Source organism: Alternaria postmessia (genome assembly GCF_024291825.1).
Source record: "Alternaria postmessia strain BMP 2775 chromosome Unknown scaffold_15, whole genome shotgun sequence".
Taxonomy (NCBI): domain Eukaryota; kingdom Fungi; phylum Ascomycota; class Dothideomycetes; order Pleosporales; family Pleosporaceae; genus Alternaria; species Alternaria postmessia.
This window is the reverse complement of record NW_026260088.1, coordinates 148,488-169,213: the sequence shown is the minus strand read 5'-3', so window position 1 is coordinate 169,213 and position 20,726 is coordinate 148,488. Positions and strand designations below refer to the sequence as shown.

Below are 20,726 nucleotides of genomic sequence, written 5' to 3'. Positions count from 1 at the left end.
TCGTCAATTGAGATCGCCTTTTCACCATAAGCCGCATCCTTCACTACAGCTCCGTTCCTCGCAGATACACAAGATGAAGCTTCAGCACCTTGTCCCCGCCGTGTTCTTCTCAGCCTCGGCTCTAGCGGCAACGTTCAACGGCTTCTCTGACACCGCCTGCCAGCGCTACGACGGCACATACATTCCCGTCACAGCAGCTCAACTCCAAGATCTCGTCGTCCAGGAATGGGCAACTACGGATGCGGTTCCAGAAGCATCGCGCTTCTTGACTACGCCTGATGACAAGAAGAAGTGCCCTTCCAACGAAGATGATACATATAAATGGGTGAGTTTACACGATCTCGGCGTGCTGCCTGTTATCAACACTTTGCATCCTTGGTGTGTACGTTGGCTGGTAAATCGTTACTGACTCGTCACTTTCTACCTTCCAGATCCAGATTCCACAATGGGAGCAAGGCAGCCAGTTTCCCGCAGGAAACGGTGGCGCGGTTGCAGTGGTCTACTACAAGGATACAGACACCTATAGCCTCTGCAGGTACCTTGCTGCTGCTCAGCAAGATGGATATGCAGGCATGTGCAGATAGACGGATGGTGGCATTAGATTACTTGTATCGTCAGTGGCGGCTTGAACAGCATATGGGACGTAGCAAGCATACATTTACTGAGAATGTAATTGCCGCGATAGTAATTGACTTCCCATCCCCTTCTATATTCTAAGCCAATGATTGGACAGATTCATATCTTCGCATTTGCGCATTCCGTATTCATGCTGTGTTCATGACCTGCTCAGTTGTTCCTCCGCCAACTCCTCAAGGTCCCCGCAAATCTCCTCCTCGTCAGATACACGAACCCCATGAACACAACCGCAAACACCAAACTGCCTGCCCCAGTCGTCTGGTTCTGCACGGCCTGCTTTTTTGCCTCCTGATAATATCCCTTCATCTTCTCCGTCATGCCATCGTCTTTCTCGAGATCAGGCATCGCCATGACCTTGACCACCAGTGCGGTCCAGCCAGTGAATTGTTGCGTGCGTTGTCCATCACCTCTAATAGGGTCGTACTGTTCCCATACGTACCCTGTCTTGAGGTAAGAATTAAAGACAGTATGGACAATGTTGCGACGGAGCTCGATATATATTTCACGACAGCGTTGTTGTGACGGGCCGGGTATCAGGGCGAGGTCAAATAGATTGGTTAGGATGAGGTAGTTCATGTTGATCCAGATGGGCGAGCGCCAGTAGTTGTCGTCCTTGCCATAGGCTTCGTCCCCAGGGCTAAGACTACGGACGCCGAAGTCCGTCCATAGTTTTTCGGGGTCGCGAAGAAGGGTAAGCATGGCTGATAGATGTGGGTGCGATGCATCAGTGAAACCAGTGAGAAGCGGGAAGATTGAGAGATAGCCTTTATGACAGGCATTTGTATGTAGGGCATTCCGTACGACGGCATCGCAGTATATGTTCGACTCCTTTGCCCAGTGTATGGTATCGATGTTGGTCTTGACGCCACGGATGTGGTTCTGGAATGTGAGCGCGTCATGTGCATTTTCCGTCAAAAAAGCGATGCGTTCAAGGGTCCGCGCCATCACGCCAACCCAGCACAATGCATCCAGATGCAATTCGGTGATGTCAGGAGGCTCTGCTCGAGGGTAATCATCCAGTCCACTGGCGAAGTTCGTTCCCGGTGTTCGACCCCGCCACCTGTAACCTTCGTTCAAGTTGGCCGCTGGGATGGAATGTGCCTCCACATCTCCAGATTGCGACTTCCGGAACCAATCATAATGCTTCTTGAGGTACGGGTACATCTTTGCCATCAAGGCCTTTCCAGTCTCAGCTTTGGCAAGGTAAACCGAGTCATGGCCATGATACTTTGTCTTGCCCTTCAACATATCGATGAACTTAGAAATGACCAAAAACATTGTTGGTGGGTTAGCAATGTGTGGAAACTGAGTGACGAATTCAGCAGGCGTGCCACCCTCTGCTTCCGCGCCTAGGATCTGCTCTCTTGCGATCCAGCCATCATCGTCCATGAGAAAAAGCCAATCATCTATCACCTCCAAAGCGAGATCTGCATCCCATTCAATGACGGGCAAGAGATGAAAACCTTCATCCCACAAGAAGCCCCTTGGGAAGGCCGCGCGCGACGGTGTATGTGTAAGAAGTTCGTATGGACCTTTCATCTTGGGTGTCGAGTGCTTCCTCGCATCGACTGATTTCTGCCAGAAGTTTCCCGTCGTCTCAGCATAGATGGCTTTCTTTGATGTGTCAACCTTGGCAGTACCAGTAAAATATCCTAGTCCACCCAATAGGTTCGACAGGGTGCTTTGAGCAAAGGCGCGGTGTTGGTCGGTAGTAAAGGGGGTTTTCGGAATGAACGTGGTGGCGAAGTTCTTGTCAAAAGACTTGAGGGTACTCTCTAGACTGCTGGTGAGACCAGCGGCTTGGGAGTGTCAGTATGCTTGAATCTTAACCCACTTCGCTATGTGACATAGCTGAAACGAGAACTCACAAGTCATGGCTCGCTTCGCGGAATCGCTGGAGTAAAGAATATCAAACTGCAGGAGGTCAGTCGCGGTAGAGACATAAGATAGTGAGACTAACCTCAAATGATCCATGGCACACTAATTGAACTAATTGCATGTTACCGTTACTCGGGGCGTTGCGCAACACGATGTCATTTGGTCCTGGCTCTTTACGGTCCTTGGTCTGGTCTTTCAACGAATCCAGGAAGGTGGCTTGTCACACAAACTCATCAGCTAGCTACTCACACCGACAGATGAGGCTTGGAATACGGGTAGATAGGGTGGAAAAGATTTGGCATTCATTGCACTCACATTTGCCCTGCCATAGTTTATCTTCTGTTACGTTCAGCGTCTTAATGTATGCCACCTCACGCTTTTCTTCTGCGTTGATAGGTACAGGAATGTGTATACCAGCAGTACCCAACTTTGGGTGCACAATATTCATGTTCACTGCCTGGACAGTCTTGTCGTCGTCAGGTTCGAATTGCTGACGCGCCTCGAGCTTGCAGTCGGCGCAAGCTTCCATGGCCTCCATGCCGATGTAGAAGACTACAGTTGTCTTGAAATCTTCCGGCGCGTCTGGTCTTGGTATGCCCCGTACGCGCAACCCCCAATTGCCCTGGCTCTGGCCTTCAGAGTACTTTACAAACTCAGTCACGAGGTTTATCTTGTTCCCAGGATCCTCTATGGATTGCCTGCCGCCCTCTCGTGCATCGTATGCGATCCAACCGTATCGGGCCATGCCTTCGCTCTGGTTTACGTTGTGGCGTAGTGCTGCATTACTGGTCAGCACTGTAGGCGCAGCCTTACATTGACTACTTACTCGTCTCAACGTCTTCTAGCTTCGCCCACATGAGTCCCGCGACTAGACTCTTGGGCACGCGGGGGCGAAGACCCAAGTAGAGGTTTGGGCGATAAGGACCCCATAGCAGCGATTCGTTGCTGGTCGGTACTTTGTGGTCGATGGCGGACGTGGGTGAGAGAAGCGTGAAGAGGAGGGTCAAGAGGGTGGACGGGAGCATAGTGAAGTATGACGGGTATGACGCGTTTCACCACGCGTCGGCCAATTGGTTGCAGACTAGACCGTAAGACACATGCAGCGGTGGCGCGAGGCTTCAAAGCATATCTCTGCTACGTTGGATTAGCTCTTAGCTGACCGCGACAGCAATGCGCCGGCAATATCGGACATTATGCCCAGCCAGAGCTGTCTTGGACCCTGCTGTGCCTTGATTGGACGACGGGCTTTGCTAGCATGTGACGCCATGGCCAAAACAACTCTACTCTCGTCTTCAATCGCAAATCAAGGGCACGCGATAAGAATCACTATTCGTTTTACACATCACTCTTTGATGCTATAGCTACAACACGCCGGTTGCAAGGTACCCGATCTCCAGCCTACCAGATACCACAAATGTCTGCCAATGGTGTTGTTGCTTTCTATCTTCCAAGCCACATCTACCTTTCAGTACTGCTCGAGTCTGCTACGTGAAATGGTTGATGTTCTACATTTGTAAGAGCGGTACAACGCTGGCAAGGGAAGAAAGGCTAGCTGCGGTTCTCAGCCGCCATGCTCCCGCGCGACGTCAGCGGTTGATGCTGGGTCCACCCACGATGCCGAGCCCCCACAATCTGCAAGTGCGGACGGGCGAACTAAAAAGCAGCCATCCCGCCTTGGACACTGGCGATCCCGATCGACTCTAGGATAGCAAAATATAAAGACGCTGTGCAGATTTTAGCATCATACCATCTTATAAACATCATATCAACATGGAAGAGCAAGTAGAACGCCTCGTGAACAAGGTTTGGGGTACATGACACCGGACGCCAGGTTACAACACACGCATTGACCTGGTTATAGACAAATATCAAGATGTTCCTGCGTCGAAGCGATTGCTGATTGCAGTATCTGGCATTCCAGGGTCTGGTACGTACATACATGGCAAGTTTGACTCCCCAACCAGCTGACCACCACCACCAGGTAAAACAACGCTCGCAGCCATAGTTTCGACCAAACTCAACCAGAAACATGCACAACAGTCGCCGGGTACCGCCAACAGTAATCCACTAGCAGCCTTCATACCAATGGATGGCTTCCATCTATCACGCCAACAGCTTGATGCAATGCCAGATCCAGACAGCGCACATGCTAGAAGAGGCGCGGCTTTCACGTTTGATGGCGATTCCTTCTACAGCCTGGTGAAGAAATTACGAGAGCCTATATGTCCAGAGAGTTCAACTTTGTATGCACCCAGCTTCGATCACGCGCTCAAAGACCCAGTCGAGAACGACATTGCCATCTCGCCATCCGTACGCATCGTCATATTCGAAGGCAACTACTGCTCATTGGATAAGGCGCCCTGGAACGAAGCAGCGAAGCTCATGGACGAGCTCTGGTTCGTGGATGTAGATTTCGATGTTGCGCGGAAGAGGTTGGTTCATCGTCATGTCAAGGCTGGCATCGCCAAGAATGAGGAGGAAGCGCGAAAGAGGGCGGATGAGAATGACCTTGTGAACGGGCAAGAGATAGTGGACTTGAGGCTGGATGTACATGAGTTGATCAAGAGTGAAGAGGACCGCCATTGGGCACCGGAGCAACAAGGTGTCGGAGACGGGGAGGATGAGGGTACTAAAGGCGGGATGGCAGGCCGGGTATGATGTGATCATTGAAAGTGAGGCATAGATTTTTACATTACTAGTAGCTGACTTCTAGTTGTATTTGATACAAAGTCTACACTGAAGGTGTACACTTGCGACATGCTGCAAGTACCTTGAAAAGAATTACAGCGAATACCTTTCGTTTGCCCCTTTGTTATATCTTGCGCTCAGCAACTACAGATCGTTTCTCATACCATGCCCAGGAAGTAGGCTTCTTGCACGTTTTGTAGTACTGAACATCGCGGCTGTCCAGGGTTTTCCAAGATACGGATCCACCAGTACCAATCAGCCTCACTGCGCACTTCTCGGCCTCACCCATGATCCACAACTGCTTAGGATCTGTCTCAGCCTCAATTTCAATCTTAACTTTGCGAAATCTGCCATTCCAGTGTTCTGCCCACGCATGGATGAACAAATTGGCCTCGTCCGGCATCAAGGCGTACCGGAAGCTTGTATAACTCCAAACCAGCTCCAAACACGCGTTTTTGAGAGACAAGTCATTCATTAGCTTGAGGAAAGGAATGATCAGGTGTTCGCCGAGGTACTCCTTCGTGTTAAAGACCAGGTAGCGAAGCTTGATGTTTCGTACGCCATCGTTAGTGAAGATAAGTGAATTTGGTGCTCCCGCGAGTTCTCGTTCAGGTCCAGTTATCCGCCCAAGTGGCTGGAAAGTGAAGGTCCATGCAATTAGATCCAGGACTTCGTAAAGCACCTGTCGACTAGATAACATCCAGAGTGGAAGACCTCGACATACTGGTTTCGAGGCCTCGATGGAAACTTCCGGATTGTGTGTCGCAATGACCATGAGTTTATCCACGCGAAATGTAAGAGGTGATTCTTCGAGAGCCTTCGTGTAGATTTGATCTCGAATCTCACGAGGGAGACTTAGAAGCGCGCTTCCATGCTGAGAGGTGATCTTCGAGAGTGGTGGACGAGACACTTTGCTTGATACTTGTAAGCGTTTGGAGGTACGACTGCCTTTTGCTGGTGATGCAGCGCGCTTCTTAGACGGCGGGTTCCGGTTGCTAGTCATGTCGTCCTCTATGTTTCAGATGTGGAATACAGCTAAGGCGGCTGTTGTCAAATTGTCGACTGAGCGAGATGTGAGTAACCAAGTTGATCGAGTGGTTGTGGTAAGCGCGGATATCGGCTGTAGATTGATTCGGGTTTATAACGGACAAGAGAAGGCAAGGCGAAATGTTATATGCGAAAGAGAACCGGTAATGATGCTAGCAGCGCTCGTGATTATGGGCACGGTCTTCTTTCCATAGTGAAAAAAAAAGGAGTAGATAAAAGTCTTCAGCTTCATTGAATTGCTGCCTAGGTTCTCACGCTTGGAATCGAGACAGTACTATCGCCGTATCAGTTTGAGTAAGCTGAAATGAAGACTATATGTCCAATGTCGTTGAATACAACAGCGGAAATTGATACATCTCAGAAACCACCGAGTCTATCTAGGAGCTCACTGGTTGATTGCACAAGGCTCGTGGCAATGACCTCTCCAAATCTTACGTTCAACCAGCAGAGTCTTCACCCAAGTGTTGAGTTCACAAAATTTAAGCCGTAAAACCGAAGCCTCTTCTGTCCAGCAGAATTTCACTTCACCTTCCCGTGCCTTGCCAACAAGTCTTCGCGAGCACTTCTCAGCAAGTTCCATCATCCTCGGCATCATTGTTCGATCCCTTTCAGAGTACTCGATAGTAACGCTCACCTCGCGGAACCAGCCGTTCCACTTGGCGACAAAGCAATCAAGAATCTCTTTCTCACCTTGTAGCCAATTGACACGATTGGATCCGAAGTCTCAATGTCCATCAAGCCACGAGCGTCTCCATCTCAACTGCAGACACGAGTCTTTGCAAAGTCCATGATAGATTAGGTTAAGCCGCTCACGGTCACGCTCTTTCTGTTCGCCCAAATCAATCCCAATCTCACGCTCGTCGGAACCCAGCATAAACCAAGCGTCGCTGCCAGGTTGGAAGGTAAAATTGCTGATTCTGCCTCTGGCACCGTAAGTAAGTGTGTTCGGAGGCGGACAGAGATGCGTTTTGCAATACGTTTTACTAATTGGGTAGATTCGTTGTTGAGTTTTGAAGAGGTAGGTACGGAACCGGCGAAATACGTCCATTGCTTCGATCAAAACTTGTTTACAAGTCAGAATCCAGAGGAGTAGGCCAGTGAGTATGCCAGTGTTTCGGTCATACTCTCAGTAGGTGGAAGCGCTTGCGAACGCATAAGCTGAGATTTCTGTGCTGACGACAAATGAGCGGGCAGCATCTCCGAAGGCGTACTTGTGAATCTCATCTCGAATCTCCAATGGAAGATCAAGGAGTAGGTTAGGCGATGATTTAGAAACCAGCGTGACAAGGCCGGCTGACTCTAGCATATCTTCTGCGTGAGAAGGACGCGAAAATGAATAGTGACTGTGTGTTCTGCGGTATGTTCAGTCCGCCTCGTGATGGAGTTAGTGTTAAGTCGAGCAGCGGAAGTAGAATTTGTTGGTGTATGCGGGAAGCTCCAGGGCCTATATAAACCCTACGGAGGTGGAGTGATTTCGTAGCGTTTATCTGGTCAGTGCTGCGTCCGGAACACCTACGTTGAGAATGAAAGTCGATATTTGTCTGAAGATTGATACACAGAATCCAATCGCCGGCTGAGCGAAGGTTGTGCGCTGCAGCACTCACCCATTGCGGCTTTCCACCACAACATACCTTGTCTGCATCTTGCATTCGTCTTTCTTGAACCCTTCATCGTCTTCTATATCCTTCTCCTTCCATCTCATACTTGTCTCACCCTTGCCTTTCTCACCAACAAGCCTCTTCGCAGTCCGTTCCACCAAATCTGTCGCCATCCTCCCAGCAAAAGTTTTACTAGGCTCACTTCTTACTGTAACCTTCACACGTTCCAATTTACCAACCCATTCATCCAGAGTCTTGCTCCTAACAACCGGTTGGTCACCAGGAACTAGTGTACCAACATCGTAGATCCAGTTCATGTGTAATTCCCTGACACCCGTGCCAGCCTTATGCAAGATGTTCAGCATCGCCTCATCAGCAGGCCAAAGTTTGATTTGCAACAACTGATGATCTCGCAACCTGTAAGTTCCTGGGAGGGACCCCCGTTCATTCGGCCTCGTGTTGACATACAAACGTGAGCACCGCACGAGGTTTATCCCAGTGGGCAGTATTGCGTCTTCGTGTTCGGCTTGCATTTCCAAATCTACATCTTGGATCCAACTTGGTGTTGCGCGATCTAGCACCACTGTTTTGATAGCCTCGAAGACTAACCGGTTTGGGATATCGGTTTCTTCTACGGTCTTCACTTGCTGGATTGTAGATAGTGTGGAAGAGGTGAACGCGAATTCTCTCGACAGCAAACTCAAACCTTCTTTTAGCATCTGTCTGCATGTCGATAACCAGATCGGCAAGCCTCTTTGCCGAAGTAACAATTTGGACAATCGGTCATGAACGATACTTTTGGGTATGGCAAGGATTGATGTCGGTGGGGTACAAGAAATCGAGGCTTCGATTGTTCGAAAACCCCAAGAGTACATGTAAATGATATCGCGCAACTCAGCTGGGAGGGAAAGTATCAGGCAGAAGGTCGAAGACGAGCTCAAAGAGCTATGCGTGGTCCGGTGTTGAGCCATGCTGTTCGTACAAACGAGTGCAGTGATGTTTCCACAAAACTGCTCAAAAAACTAGACGTTTGGTAGTTTTGCAAAGACGACTGAAGATAAGAAGGCACGCAACGTCCCTATGGATGTACATATACGTGTGTTGGGATAAGGCACCAACGATCACGTGGTCTAGCGCCCTCACTAGCGTACCCTGCTGACAGTCACGAAGTCGTCACTTTGCAACAAGCAGACAGCGGTGAGTTTTCCAGTATTCATATTGCTACGATGTCTTCTACTCAAATACGCATACACGCTTATAGCCGTGAAAGATGGGAGTCTGGTTGATTGCGAGATGAACCCGGAACAAGCTCCAGTCTCAGCAATCCCAACCATCCTCTGTCAAGTTTACTACACAAGAAGTGAAGAATGTCCTTGTGCTCGACAACTTCATACCCAGGGAGATGTTGGCCGTAAGGCGTTGTGGTGCCGATACAAAGGCTAGGCCGCCATCAAAGGCTCTCCGGAACGCCGCATCCGACTCCGTAAACGATGATAGGTTCAGGCCGTTCGAAGGTGCGTATAGATACATTTTGGGCACCGTCATCCAAGGTTGCGCCAAACGAGTGCAAGATAAGGGAAGCGCAAAGGTCTAGTGGCATGGGCGTGCCAGCTATGCCTTGACTGCGCCTCCCTGAGCCTCGCTGTTCTCGTTGTTCTCGAAATCGGAGGCCGATGTTTCACGGTTCAGGCTGGTCTCGCGGTGCAAGAAGGTGTGTTCCTTGACGGGGCTACCTGCTAGCTCGCCCTGACCGCTGATGCTGCCATTTCCATGGCCGTTGCCGTTGCCGTTGCCATTCTGACCGGTTGGGGTGGGCGGGGCGATGTGTGGGATCTTCTCGGGGTTGGGGTGCTCGCGACCAACTTGGGTGACACCGACGTCACCAGCTTTGCCAGCCTTGGAGAGGGCGTAGTCGCCGCTGTCGAAGTACTTGCGCTCCTGCAGCGATCGTTAGTAGGAATCCAGTACTTCGCAGGCTTGACATACCTTCAGCTTGTTCTGGAGCAGGTCCTTCTTGTTGGGAAGCTTGCCATAGAGACGGAAGAGTTTGGCCTCCTGCTCTGACATTTTCTGAACCACCATGTTAGCTGCTGAGCTTTCCAGAAACGTGCAGGGAGTATTGTGACGTACGCTGACATCGACCTTGTTCTGCTGGTGGGGGTTCATGTTGGCGATTGTAGAGGGTTGTGGTGTTGCGGATCGCAAGTGACGTTCTTTAGAGGGGCAGCTGCTCGCGAAAGTCGCCGTGTCGTGTCGAGGCTTTGTTGTGTGATGGATAACACGAAAAAGGGTCAAAAGGTCGCAATTTGTTTAAAAGATGGTTGTCGTTGGCTCGCGCTGACCACTTTGGGCGAGTACCGTTACCCGTTATGTGACAGGGACAGGGTGAATAGACGTGATTGATCCGGCTTCCAGCGCTGACGATTGGGTGCCGACAGAGCTCGGGCGTAGGTCTTTGCTGCTGCCTGACAACACAACAGCGTTGACGTGTTATGACTCGTTTGGTTTATCGTTCAGGCGTTGTTGAAACGACAATGTTTTGGTGCAAGTGGGAGGAGTGCCCCTCTATCCAGTCGACTATGCGATAAGCCTGGATCGCCCGAGGTTCCAACGGCCCGGGACGCTGCACGATGCGAATCAAGCAACAAAGCGAGGGATCGTGATGACGAGAAGAGCAAAGGATTGAATGTGTACAACAGTAGTAGAGTGTGCAGAGGATTGTGAGTGATGTAATAGACTCGAGCGTTGTTATTCTCTCGACTTGCTTCGCACGAGGGAGGTTGTCAACCAAGGAGGGGTAGATGCAGTGGATATGTAGGCAGGCGACGGGTAGGCCGATTTAAACAATCACCAAGACGTGGCTTACTTGACGGGTGAATTGACGCAGCAGACACAAGGAATGAATGGCAGAGCAGCCGTTTCCGCGCGAAAAGTGTAAATCTTAGCCCTTGCGCGCGTTGGTCGGATGCACGTTGGATTGCCGTGGACCTTACCAGACTCAGCACCCTCACAACGTCACGCGTACACATCATTGGCCTCCTAACCTCCTTGATCGCCAGGGCCCATCTCGATGAGGCTTGAATTCTTCATTTTCCGTGCCATTGGCGTGTGTGCGTAATGTCGTCACATGGAACACGCCTCGCAGACTGCTTGGATTGAATCACGATGCACTTTTTTTATCTTGCAACTACGAAAGCATGCTTCCCCGCTTACCATGATAAATAGTTGCTTGAGCGTGATAGGCTGCTTGAGTGCGCTAGCTCTAGACTTTATCAAACCCTGACGGTCAGCCATGCTCCCCACCACCACCTACTCTGATTAGCGAGATACTACTGCAGGGCTTCAAGGTTCTCACCATCGATCCAGAATTCGGGAAGTAAAACACAGCATCCAAGCTGAGGAACATCCCACACAAGCGCCGCCCGTTGGCCAATTCGCTTAATTGTTGCAGCAAAATCTCACACCAAAAACAACACAAGACCGGAAACGCATCCCGCTTCCAATCGTATTAAGAATGGCTGGCACCGGCAAGACCTTTGCAGTGGAACATCTGGACCCTGAGCTTGAGGAGTGGTCTTCTCTGGAGTACGCCAGCATCGCGGCAGAATCCCATGAGTCTGGTGCACAGTTCCTGCTGTCTTCCGTACCGACGTCGTTGAAATTGCCCGCAAACCTACAGGGTGCAAAGGGACTCAATGTCGAGACAAGAGGTATTGAAGAAATCTATGCGGACAGAAAAGACAAGGTGTGTCTGCTGGACCCTGCCGCATCCAAGGACTTGAGCCCAGAGGACGGCGAGACATTCGACATCTTCTTATTCGGCGGTATACTTGGTAAGCATCCGTGCTCATCCAGACAAAGCTGTACGATAGAGAGAAAGAGCTAATTCCTGATCAGGAGACGACCCGCCAAGAGGTGTGTGAAACCGGCAGTGCTATGCGAAATAGCAACAGTTGATTAACGTACTCTCCAGACCGTACTTCAGAGCTGCGCAAGAAAGGATACCAAGGACGTCGCTTGGGACCTGTACAGATGACGACCGACACAGCAGTACGTGTCACCAGGATTTGCGTGCAGGACAAGGGTGAGTCGAGCAACCGGATGCTGGTGTAAGATGCTGACGAGGCGCAGTACCCGTCGACAAGATTTCGTACATCGATCATCCCGATCTCAAGATCAACAAGAACGAGAGCACACAGATGCCATTCCGTTATGTCAAGGATGAAAACGGGGAACCAATCATGCCCAAGGTGAGCAGACTGAGCGATTTGATGCGTCAAAACGCAATGTTGACAGGATGCATAGGGAATGCGTGAGCTGATCGTTAAAGACTCGGCCAAGAGCTTGAACGATCTCTTTTGAAGACCAGTAATCAATATGCCATAAGCATCCCATCTTTACGTACCAGCGGTATGGGAGATGAGCATGCGCCACTGTGGCACACAGTCATCAACGATCGTTAACATGTACCGCTTCCGGGAATCCCAAAAAAGCATTGTAAGGATGAGAAAGGGGTCCGCGGTGTAGTACTAGGCGGGACTCTAGCTCTCAGTCGGGGTATTGACCAGACGGACCGATGTGGATGCTATCATGCTCTAGAACGACTTTCACGTTGGTGCAGCATGACGGCATAGAGAAGTTAGTGCTAGATAGTTAGTAGTCTGTAGTCCAAAAAGTTATTGCCAGCCCGGCCGAACCTTAGGAAGTGGGATCAACCATTGCATGCGAATATCGGCAGCTAGGGACGCGCGGACACGCTCAGTGGTGTGCATATATTCGGCAAAGTCGCGGCCTGAGGACGGAGCTGACACATGGTTGAAGCATGAGTGAACGCTCAATCGTGTCAGATCGCATGCGCGATGCGCGTTCTCGAGACGCGGAGAAGGCAGTAGCCGGAATGAGCCTTGTGTGCTGTGATTGGCCCTACGACGAAGCTTGGACAGCACCCCAAAGACGTACCTCAATAGCGATATGGACTTATTATCCATGTCAATTAACTTTCTGCAATTCATTTTACATGTTCAACATTCAGGCTATTCGCTGAAACTGTCATTCACTTTGTGGAACGCTCGCGTGTCTTACGTCTCACGATCTACTGTCAACAGGCCCCTGGTTCTGGATCCCAACTCGGACTCGTCAGCCGCCCCAGTAGCCACCTAACCTGTATCTTTGAAGTCCGAACTTCTCACAACATCAGCGCCTATACCTTACACTGTGCCAGGCTGTGCATTCACTTCATCTTATTTTAGCCTGCAGCAGCTGCTCTTTCCACCTCTGGAGTTCCCATGATATAGCGACTGCGCACCGCATCCTCCGCGGCACCCACACTCCGACACGCGGCCTCACTATGGCCTCCTCACATTTTCCGCTGCGATGGCGGACGGCGCTCCTAGGCGGCCTCCTAGCGACAGTATCATGGCTTCCGAGCATAATGGCACAGGAGAAGACGCAGGCCGACTACTTCATACATGACCTGCCCGGTGCGCCCAAGCCGTTGCTGAAGATGCACGCAGGGTAAGCGCGATTTGGGAGATACGCGCAGGCAGTGCTGACCCCTTGATTAGACACATCGAAGTCGACGCAGAGAACAACGGCAACCTCTTCTTTTGGCATTACGAGAATCGCCACATTGCAGACCGTCAACGGACGGTATTATGGCTGAACGGCGGCCCTGGCTGCTCCTCGATGGACGGCGCCATGATGGAAGTCGGCCCATACAGAGTGCGCGAAGGCGGCAACCTCGAATACAACAACGGTTCATGGGACGAGTTCGCAAACTTGCTCTTCGTGGATCAACCCGTTGGAACTGGTTTCAGTTACGTGAACACCAACAGCTACCTCACTGAACTCGACCAAATGGCCGACCACATGCTCATATTTTTGGAGAAGTGGTTTGCGCTATTCCCCGAATACGAGAATGACGATGTGAGTGGCTCGACTAAGTGGAGACGCGGGGATACTGACATGTCGTAGTTGTACATCGCCGGTGAATCGTACGCTGGTCAACACATTCCCTACATCGGTCGCGCTATCCTCAATCGAAACAAACAGAACCCCTCCAAAACGCCATGGGCGCTCAAGGGACTCATGATTGGAAACGGTTGGATATCGCCCGTCGACCAGTATCTCGCTTACATACCCTTTGCCTACCAGAATGGACTCATGCGGGCTGATACGGACATGGCAAGGCGTGTGGAGGAACAACAGAGGATCTGTATCAAGAAGCTCGACGCCGGTGGAATGAACACTGTCGACACAAGCGAGTGTGAGCAGATCATGGTTAGGATTTTGGAGGAGACCAAAGACACAAAGGCCGACAACATGAACCAGTGCCTCAACATGTACGATATCCGTCTCCGTGACGATTCGTCGTGTGGTATGAACTGGCCTCCGGATCTTGCGCAAGTCACTCCTTACCTCCGCCGCCCCGATGTTATCCAGGCACTTCACATCAACCCCGATAAGAAGACCGGCTGGCAAGAGTGCAACGGGGCCGTTTCTGGTCATTTCCGTGCCAGAAAGAGCGAGCCTGCTGTCAAGTTCCTGCCCGAAATCATCGAGCAGATTCCAGTCTTGCTGTTCTCTGGTGACAAGGACTTTATTTGCAATCACGTTGGTACAGAAGCTATGATTGGGAACATGCAGTGGAACGGTGGCAAGGGTTTCGAAGCTTCCCCCGGTGTACAGAATGCTAAACAGGATTGGATGTTCGAGGGCGAAGCTGCTGGGACATGGCAGGAGGCGCGTAACCTCACATACGTCGTCTTCTACAACTCCAGTCACATGGTTCCCTTTGACTACCCCAGGCGCACCCGCGATATGCTCGATCGCTTCATGGGAGTCAACATCGAGGCAATCGGTGGTGCTCCTGCCGACAGCCTTATCGACGGCGAGAAAGGTCCACTGACCAGCGTTGGTGACCACCCCAACTCGACTCAAGCAGAAGAAGACAAGACGAAAGAGCTCAAGGCGGCAGAATGGAAGGCCTACACTCGCTCCGGCCAGGCTGCACTCGTCGTTGTCCTCATTGCTGCCTGCCTCTGCGGCTTCTTGTGGTGGCGCAGTAGGCGTGCTGCAAGCAGCGAATACAAGGGTACCGACAGTGACGAAGGACGAGAGTCTCTTCTCACCGGCATGGGCCTTGACAACTTCAGGAGAAGAGAACGCAGGCAGGATCTTGAGGCTGCCGACTTTGACGAACGGGAGCTTGATGATCTTGACGATGCGCCAAAGAAGCCAGGAAATGGTTATGCGCGCGCAAACTCGGAGAAGACGAGGGAGTCGCACAACGACTCTACGTTCTCTTTGGGCGTAGACAGCGATGATGAGGAGGCTAGCTCCAGTGATCGTGGCAGAAGAAAGGAAGCATCGGGATAGATTGAGATTACTACGTTTTTTGGGACCGATATCATATAGCATTGCAGGCGTACTCGGGACGTCGAAATCGAATCTTTTCGTCTCGCCAGATCATACTATGTTCAGTGTTGACGCGTCCGGGACGCTGAGATTACCTATTTGACTTGCTTTGCTGCACAATACAGGCGTACCTAATGCTCAAGTGGGTATTTTTTTTTATTGCTTGACGCGCATCTCGCCCGTTAAATAAACCATAGGTTGACACTTGTTGACGTTACCGTGTAGGCAGTATATGGTGGATCGGTGCTGCCTTGTGAGCACGTGAGCGCGGGACTAGCGTGACCGCGTTCCTGCCCTCCCAAGGCGCGTCATCTTCAGCCACCCAGGCCTCAACTTCAGCAAAGCGGCGACCCATGCCCAGCAACTCGTAACGACAACAATGCCTGCGTACGTACAGTCTCTTCACGCGTCTTCTAATCATACCTTTTCTGATACCAATAATGTTGACTAACGATCACGCAGGCCAGGCGACCAGTACAGCGGCGGCAACGTCAAGAACCCCTTCGAAGAACGCGTCGTAAATGGCTTTACAGCAACGGAAATCGCGACACTACAGAGCAGGTTGAACAAGCAACTCGGGCCTGAATACATATCACAACGACCGGGTAATGGCGGCGGCAAGGTGGCGTATTTGGAGGGAAATAAGGCAATAGCGTTGGCGAACGAAGTCTTTGGGTTCAATGGCTGGTCGAGCTCGCTGGGGCAGGTGCAGATTGACTACGTATGTGCTCACTTCACTGGCTAGGGAATACATGCTGACAGTAGCAGGTCGATGAGCATCAGAACGGCAAGGTCAGCTTGGGTCTCTCAATAGTGGTGAGAATCACACTCAAGGATGGTACATATCACGAGGTAAATACGTCGTATCCTCAATCTGACTCCTACTGATAGCTCGTTAGGACATTGGCTATGGCTCGATAGAGAACGGCAAAGGCAAAGCCGCATCATTTGAGAAGGCCAAGAAAGAGGCGGCGACAGATGGCTTGAAACGCTCATTACGTACGTTCGGCAACGTACTCGGCAACTGCTTGTACGACAAAGAGTATCTCAAAAAAGTTCAGTCTATGAAGGTTAAGCCCATCAAATTCCAAGAGGACAGTCTCTACCGACACGTCGACTTCAAACCGCCACCCCAGCCTGAAGAGCAAGCCGTGGTCAAGCAGGAACCACAGCAAACACCATCCCGACCCAACCAGATCCTTCGCACACGTACCGATCACTTGAACAACGAATCTTTTGGCGCTGACTTCGACGACGATGCTGATGAGAACTTGTTTGATGGAGTCGATGTCACGGAGGGCCACGGTGACGAATTTTCATTCTCCGAAACATTGTCAGCCTCAGAAACCACAGCATCATGGGCAGCCGGGCCGGCGAAACCAAACGGTGTACCATCTGCTCGCACATCACCTGTTCGGAATACGGGCCCTCCTCGTCAACCAAATGGCAGGCCTCCACAAGCCGGACGTGGAAATCCTGGTATGCAACAGCAGCAACCGAATCAAGCACCTGGAAGGCTCCCTATGCAGAACGGAAGGCATCCACAGACTCCAATTCAACAACAGGCTCGACCTGTGCAGAACGGTGGTCGCATGGCTCCACCAGCAATGGAAAACGGAGCTGCCTCAAGACCTCTAGGACAACAACCACCACCAAATCAACAACTCGCTCCCAACAATCAACCTCTCCGGCCTACACCACCCCAAGCACATCAACCACCAAATCAAACACGTCCAGGACCCCAACCCTCAGAATCGACCACACCTGCTTCAAACGCACCTCCTCCTAATCACCGTCCCCCGGTAGGCTTCGTCACCTCTCGTGCTGCGGAGCTTCTCCAAGCATCAGACGCAACTTCGCTCAGCAATCTTCCATCCTTCAATCCTAACGTCGATTCCCCCATACCCAAAGAGAAACGCACACCCGGAATCGACCACGCTCGCAGCATTCCCATCAAGCGTGACGCAGTCGGTGCGCCGCCTGCACCTCAACCACCTCCTCAACGACCAGGCGTTACATCAACTGGCTCCTTCAACCGTCCCAATATTGTAAACCCACAAATGGATGCCAACCGCCGGATTGGTATGCCTGGCGCACCAAACTACGCCATGAGTCCTAGCGCGAACCGTGGCGCATACAAGCCACCTACAATGAACAGCGCCGGTCCTGGTGGTGTTAAGAGAGAAAGGCCAGCGCTACAGGATGTCAGTAATGTGGGTGCTAACGGGGCTGCGGGTGTTGAAGGTCCAGACGCTAAGAAGCAGAGGGTTGATGCGCCACCTGGTGCTGAGAATACTGGTGTTGCTAGTACGTAAGGTATGCAACTGACCGCCTTTTCAATATTCTTTCGACTAGGCTCTTTTACTTTGGTCTTAGCGGACGAGGCGTTCTCTACATGGTGCGGAATCGGTGTTTAGGCGTTCAACGAAGGAGCGATGACAAGGAAATGCTCTAGCAGGAGTATGCATATCTCTGATGGTCGTTATCTTCCTGGGGGCAATGAGCGGTTGTCATGTTTCGCAACCAGCTGATATCTTTACTTCGATGGTGATGGTAGTAGAAGAAAATGATGAAACAATCGAAATATGTTTACCAAAGATTGGCATACCTACACTTGTCGTCGGTCCAGAAAAGGACATGCGGGGCTCCATGTTGACACGCCTCTCCAAAATCTACTGGAAGCGTACCTATCTTCAAGTCTTCAGTTTGGTTTCCTGTTTTACATTGGCAAAAGATATGTTGCACTGGAGATATGCATAGTGTATAGCACATGTGATGGTCGTTCAGTTGTTTTAATTATACAGAGCTTACCACTTGCCGCTCCGCGCATACAGGTTGGCAGTCTTGCAAGACTACGCTTTACGCTACAGCAGCTTTCTCGTAATATCCGCATGTCCATCCCTGCTATTACGGATGCATAGCTATTTTGATACTTCTCGTTGTTTGAGACAAAGGTCGATAATTGTTCAACCTGCTGCTTCACGGTAAAAGCTGATTGAGTTGTTCCCTCCAGCCAGTGCAAACATCTCACTCTTCATAGGTGACTTTGGCAGCCATCTTGCACTCCAGAGAGGTTTATCGCCGTGAGAATGCGTGGCAACGCATGACCGTGTTTCTATGCGCCATACTTTTGCCTTTGAGTCGTGAGATCTGACATAAGACGTTAGTGAGCATTCATGGTTAGAGCGAATGGAATGATGCTGACCCTGATAATAAATATTCGCCTGTGTCGCTCCAATCCAAACTGAGTACCCAGCCGCCATGTCCGGTGAAGTTTGCGACTTGTTCGCCTGATGTGACGTCGTAGAGTGCGATGATTCGAGCATCGCCTCCCGCAGCTAGGAGTTTGGATGCTGGGGAGAAGGCTACGCTGCGGACTGGGTGTACGAGACCGGCCAAGGAGTGTGCAAGACGACCAGTTTCATTATTAAAGACGTATATGGACCCGTTTTCGTGACCGGAGGCTGTGAAGGTACCATCGCGGCTCTGATATGTACGTCAGCATGTTCGTCGTTGACAAAAATAGGTAGAGGGTGGCGAAGCTTACCAGATCTACGCAGAGCCCAAAGCTGCCTTTGGTCTCATACTCGCGTATCCGAGGCATTCCTTCTTCTTTGTTCAGACTCCAGACGTTAATCTTGCCGTTTATGCTGGTGCTCGCGAGGTACTGGCCATCTGCACTCAGTGCAATCGCCCATATCTCACCCGGCTTGTTCTGATCTGCGACAAGGTCAGCCCACTCTGGCTCACTAGAACAACACTTCCTGCGATCTCAAAGAAAGCATGAGGCGTACCCACCAACAATCTCTCCGTCCTCACTCCAGACGCCATCCTCGTCCTGGCTCCATATTTTGACCTTGCCTTCGAAGCCTGCGCTTGCGGCCCGTCGTGCCTTCTCTTCCCGCGCGGTCACGAGGTGGTGTATACCGAGTGGATGCGCCTTGTCGAGTGTTTGTATTACAGGAAACTCGGCCTGTGTGGTGTCATAGACGTTGATGCTACTTGAGCCGGAAGCTGAGAGCAATTGTGTGCTAGTCGGTGCTACGGCGAAGACATCGCTCGCTTTGGGATGCGCCGAGTCGACAGTGTGGAGGGTGAGGTATTGTTTCGACTGGGGTTGTTAGAATGACGTATGCAACGCACAGAAAGCAACATACCATGGCGACTGGTTCGCAACTCTAAGGGCCTGCTTCTTAGGCGCAATCACCGTGACATGAGCGGAAAATGGAGTGGAAAGCTAAATCCCAGCTCGATGAGGTCAGTACCAACACGAAAACGCGATGTCACCAGGTCCCGCCGCCATCCCACTTGCAGCCCCACCAAACACCAAAAGACCCCTTAGCTTCACCGCCAATCACACCCCGCAGCGCCCGGCAGCTCCAAATCCACGAGAGGCATGCCATTGATTCTATCGCGAATCACCAGAAGCCTGTTGAGAGAGTCACGAAGCATCGACCTACAGATTCCGACGCATCTACGCCTGACTCACCCCTCCCTGTCTAATCTCCATCCCAAAAACGTCCACAACACACCTTCTTTCCGCACCTTCACCCACAACACCTCCACCATGTCGCCTATCGACTCTGTCCCCATTTCCAGAGACGCCCTCGCCGCCAACCAGCCCATTGTGATCTCTGGTCCCTCGGGCGCCGGCAAATCCACCATCCTCAAGCGCCTCTTTGACGATTTCCCAGGTAAATTTGGTTTCAGCATATCGCACACAACGCGTGGCCCCAGGGGAACCGAACAAGATGGCAAGGAGTACTACTTTGTGACCAAGGAAGAGTTTCTTGATCTGGTAGAGAAGAAGGGATTCGTGGAGCATGCGCAGTTCGGAGGAAACCACTACGGTACTAGTATCAGGGCTGTGAATGATATCGCAGAGAGGGGCCAGATCTGTATCTTGGATATTGAGATGGAGGTATGTTCTTCTAGTTACTTTTTACAATGTGCATGTGAACTGAAATGTGCTGGTCCAGGGCGTCAAGCAAGTCGCGAACCACCCTACATTCCCTCGCCCGCGATTCCTGTTCTTGCAACCACCGTCAATGGAGATCCTGGAGGAGCGATTGAGGAGTCGGGCAACGGATAAGGAGGAGGCTATCTTGAAGAGGCTCAACCAGGCCAAGGTCGAGATGGAGTTTGCGCACAGTGGACAGGCGCCGCACGACAAGATCGTCATCAACGACGACCTGGACAAGGCATACAAGGAGGTTAAGGAGTTTGTTGTCGGCACTGAGGCATGAAAAGGACCAAAGTAGACACGAAACATTTATGATACCACATGCAACAAGTCGAGAAAGCAGAATTAGGACAATGTCTTTGATTTTTTTCGATTGATAGAAAACTATCTAAGCCATAAGGTTTATCAGATACCGTCGTAGAAAATTCAGCAAAGGCCGTCCTACCGCTTTGGGATTCAGACAGCCTCAGAGCTTGACTCTATTTCCATGTGTCTCATCA

General features: G+C 51.1%; 11 protein-coding genes across 11 annotated transcripts; 6 read left to right on the top strand and 5 right to left on the bottom strand.

Moving 5' to 3' along the window:
* Positions 1–73: 73 nt before the first annotated feature.
* Positions 74–584, top strand: J4E82_003476 (uncharacterized protein; the record flags this gene model as incomplete). Its single annotated transcript, XM_051729762.1, has 2 exons — positions 74–325; positions 432–584. The coding sequence occupies 2 exons, from the start codon at positions 74–76 to the stop codon at positions 582–584; spliced, it is 405 nt and encodes a 134-aa protein (XP_051590436.1).
* Positions 585–786: 202 nt separating this feature from the next.
* Positions 787–3,539, bottom strand: J4E82_003475 (uncharacterized protein; the record flags this gene model as incomplete). The annotated part of the gene is made up of 5 exons (XM_051729761.1): positions 787–2,435; positions 2,505–2,550; positions 2,597–2,730; positions 2,830–3,291; positions 3,341–3,539. The coding sequence occupies 5 exons, from the start codon at positions 3,537–3,539 to the stop codon at positions 787–789; spliced, it is 2,490 nt and encodes an 829-aa protein (XP_051590435.1).
* Positions 3,540–4,284: 745 nt separating this feature from the next.
* J4E82_003474 (uncharacterized protein) lies at positions 4,285–5,172 on the top strand (the record flags this gene model as incomplete). The annotated part of the gene is made up of 3 exons (XM_051729760.1): positions 4,285–4,324; positions 4,376–4,441; positions 4,496–5,172. 3 exons carry the CDS (start codon positions 4,285–4,287, stop codon positions 5,170–5,172), a joined length of 783 nt encoding a protein of 260 aa, XP_051590434.1.
* A 154-nt stretch (positions 5,173–5,326) lies between these two features.
* J4E82_003473 (uncharacterized protein) lies at positions 5,327–6,205 on the bottom strand (the record flags this gene model as incomplete). Its single annotated transcript, XM_051729759.1, has 1 exon — positions 5,327–6,205. The coding sequence occupies one exon, from the start codon at positions 6,203–6,205 to the stop codon at positions 5,327–5,329; it is 879 nt and encodes a 292-aa protein (XP_051590433.1).
* A 1,170-nt stretch (positions 6,206–7,375) lies between these two features.
* On the bottom strand, positions 7,376–8,164 carry J4E82_003472 (uncharacterized protein; the record flags this gene model as incomplete). The annotated part of the gene is made up of 2 exons (XM_051729758.1): positions 7,376–7,601; positions 7,881–8,164. The coding sequence occupies 2 exons, from the start codon at positions 8,162–8,164 to the stop codon at positions 7,376–7,378; spliced, it is 510 nt and encodes a 169-aa protein (XP_051590432.1).
* A 1,294-nt stretch (positions 8,165–9,458) lies between these two features.
* Positions 9,459–10,013, bottom strand: J4E82_003471 (uncharacterized protein; the record flags this gene model as incomplete). The annotated part of the gene is made up of 3 exons (XM_051729757.1): positions 9,459–9,785; positions 9,834–9,917; positions 9,978–10,013. 3 exons carry the CDS (start codon positions 10,011–10,013, stop codon positions 9,459–9,461), a joined length of 447 nt encoding a protein of 148 aa, XP_051590431.1.
* Positions 10,014–11,361: 1,348 nt separating this feature from the next.
* Positions 11,362–12,209, top strand: J4E82_003470 (uncharacterized protein; the record flags this gene model as incomplete). The annotated part of the gene is made up of 5 exons (XM_051729756.1): positions 11,362–11,680; positions 11,745–11,762; positions 11,821–11,931; positions 11,979–12,097; positions 12,153–12,209. The coding sequence occupies 5 exons, from the start codon at positions 11,362–11,364 to the stop codon at positions 12,207–12,209; spliced, it is 624 nt and encodes a 207-aa protein (XP_051590430.1).
* Positions 12,210–13,194: 985 nt separating this feature from the next.
* Positions 13,195–15,224, top strand: KEX1 (Cell death protease; the record flags this gene model as incomplete). Its single annotated transcript, XM_051729755.1, has 3 exons — positions 13,195–13,361; positions 13,412–13,772; positions 13,821–15,224. 3 exons carry the CDS (start codon positions 13,195–13,197, stop codon positions 15,222–15,224), a joined length of 1,932 nt encoding a protein of 643 aa, XP_051590429.1.
* A 418-nt stretch (positions 15,225–15,642) lies between these two features.
* J4E82_003468 (uncharacterized protein) lies at positions 15,643–17,578 on the top strand (the record flags this gene model as incomplete). The annotated part of the gene is made up of 4 exons (XM_051729754.1): positions 15,643–15,650; positions 15,726–15,984; positions 16,032–16,115; positions 16,163–17,578. The coding sequence occupies 4 exons, from the start codon at positions 15,643–15,645 to the stop codon at positions 17,576–17,578; spliced, it is 1,767 nt and encodes a 588-aa protein (XP_051590428.1).
* A 651-nt stretch (positions 17,579–18,229) lies between these two features.
* Positions 18,230–19,423, bottom strand: J4E82_003467 (uncharacterized protein; the record flags this gene model as incomplete). The annotated part of the gene is made up of 5 exons (XM_051729753.1): positions 18,230–18,413; positions 18,469–18,749; positions 18,811–18,983; positions 19,062–19,374; positions 19,421–19,423. The coding sequence occupies 5 exons, from the start codon at positions 19,421–19,423 to the stop codon at positions 18,230–18,232; spliced, it is 954 nt and encodes a 317-aa protein (XP_051590427.1).
* A 407-nt stretch (positions 19,424–19,830) lies between these two features.
* On the top strand, positions 19,831–20,509 carry J4E82_003466 (uncharacterized protein; the record flags this gene model as incomplete). The annotated part of the gene is made up of 2 exons (XM_051729752.1): positions 19,831–20,184; positions 20,243–20,509. 2 exons carry the CDS (start codon positions 19,831–19,833, stop codon positions 20,507–20,509), a joined length of 621 nt encoding a protein of 206 aa, XP_051590426.1.
* Positions 20,510–20,726: the final 217 nt, after the last annotated feature.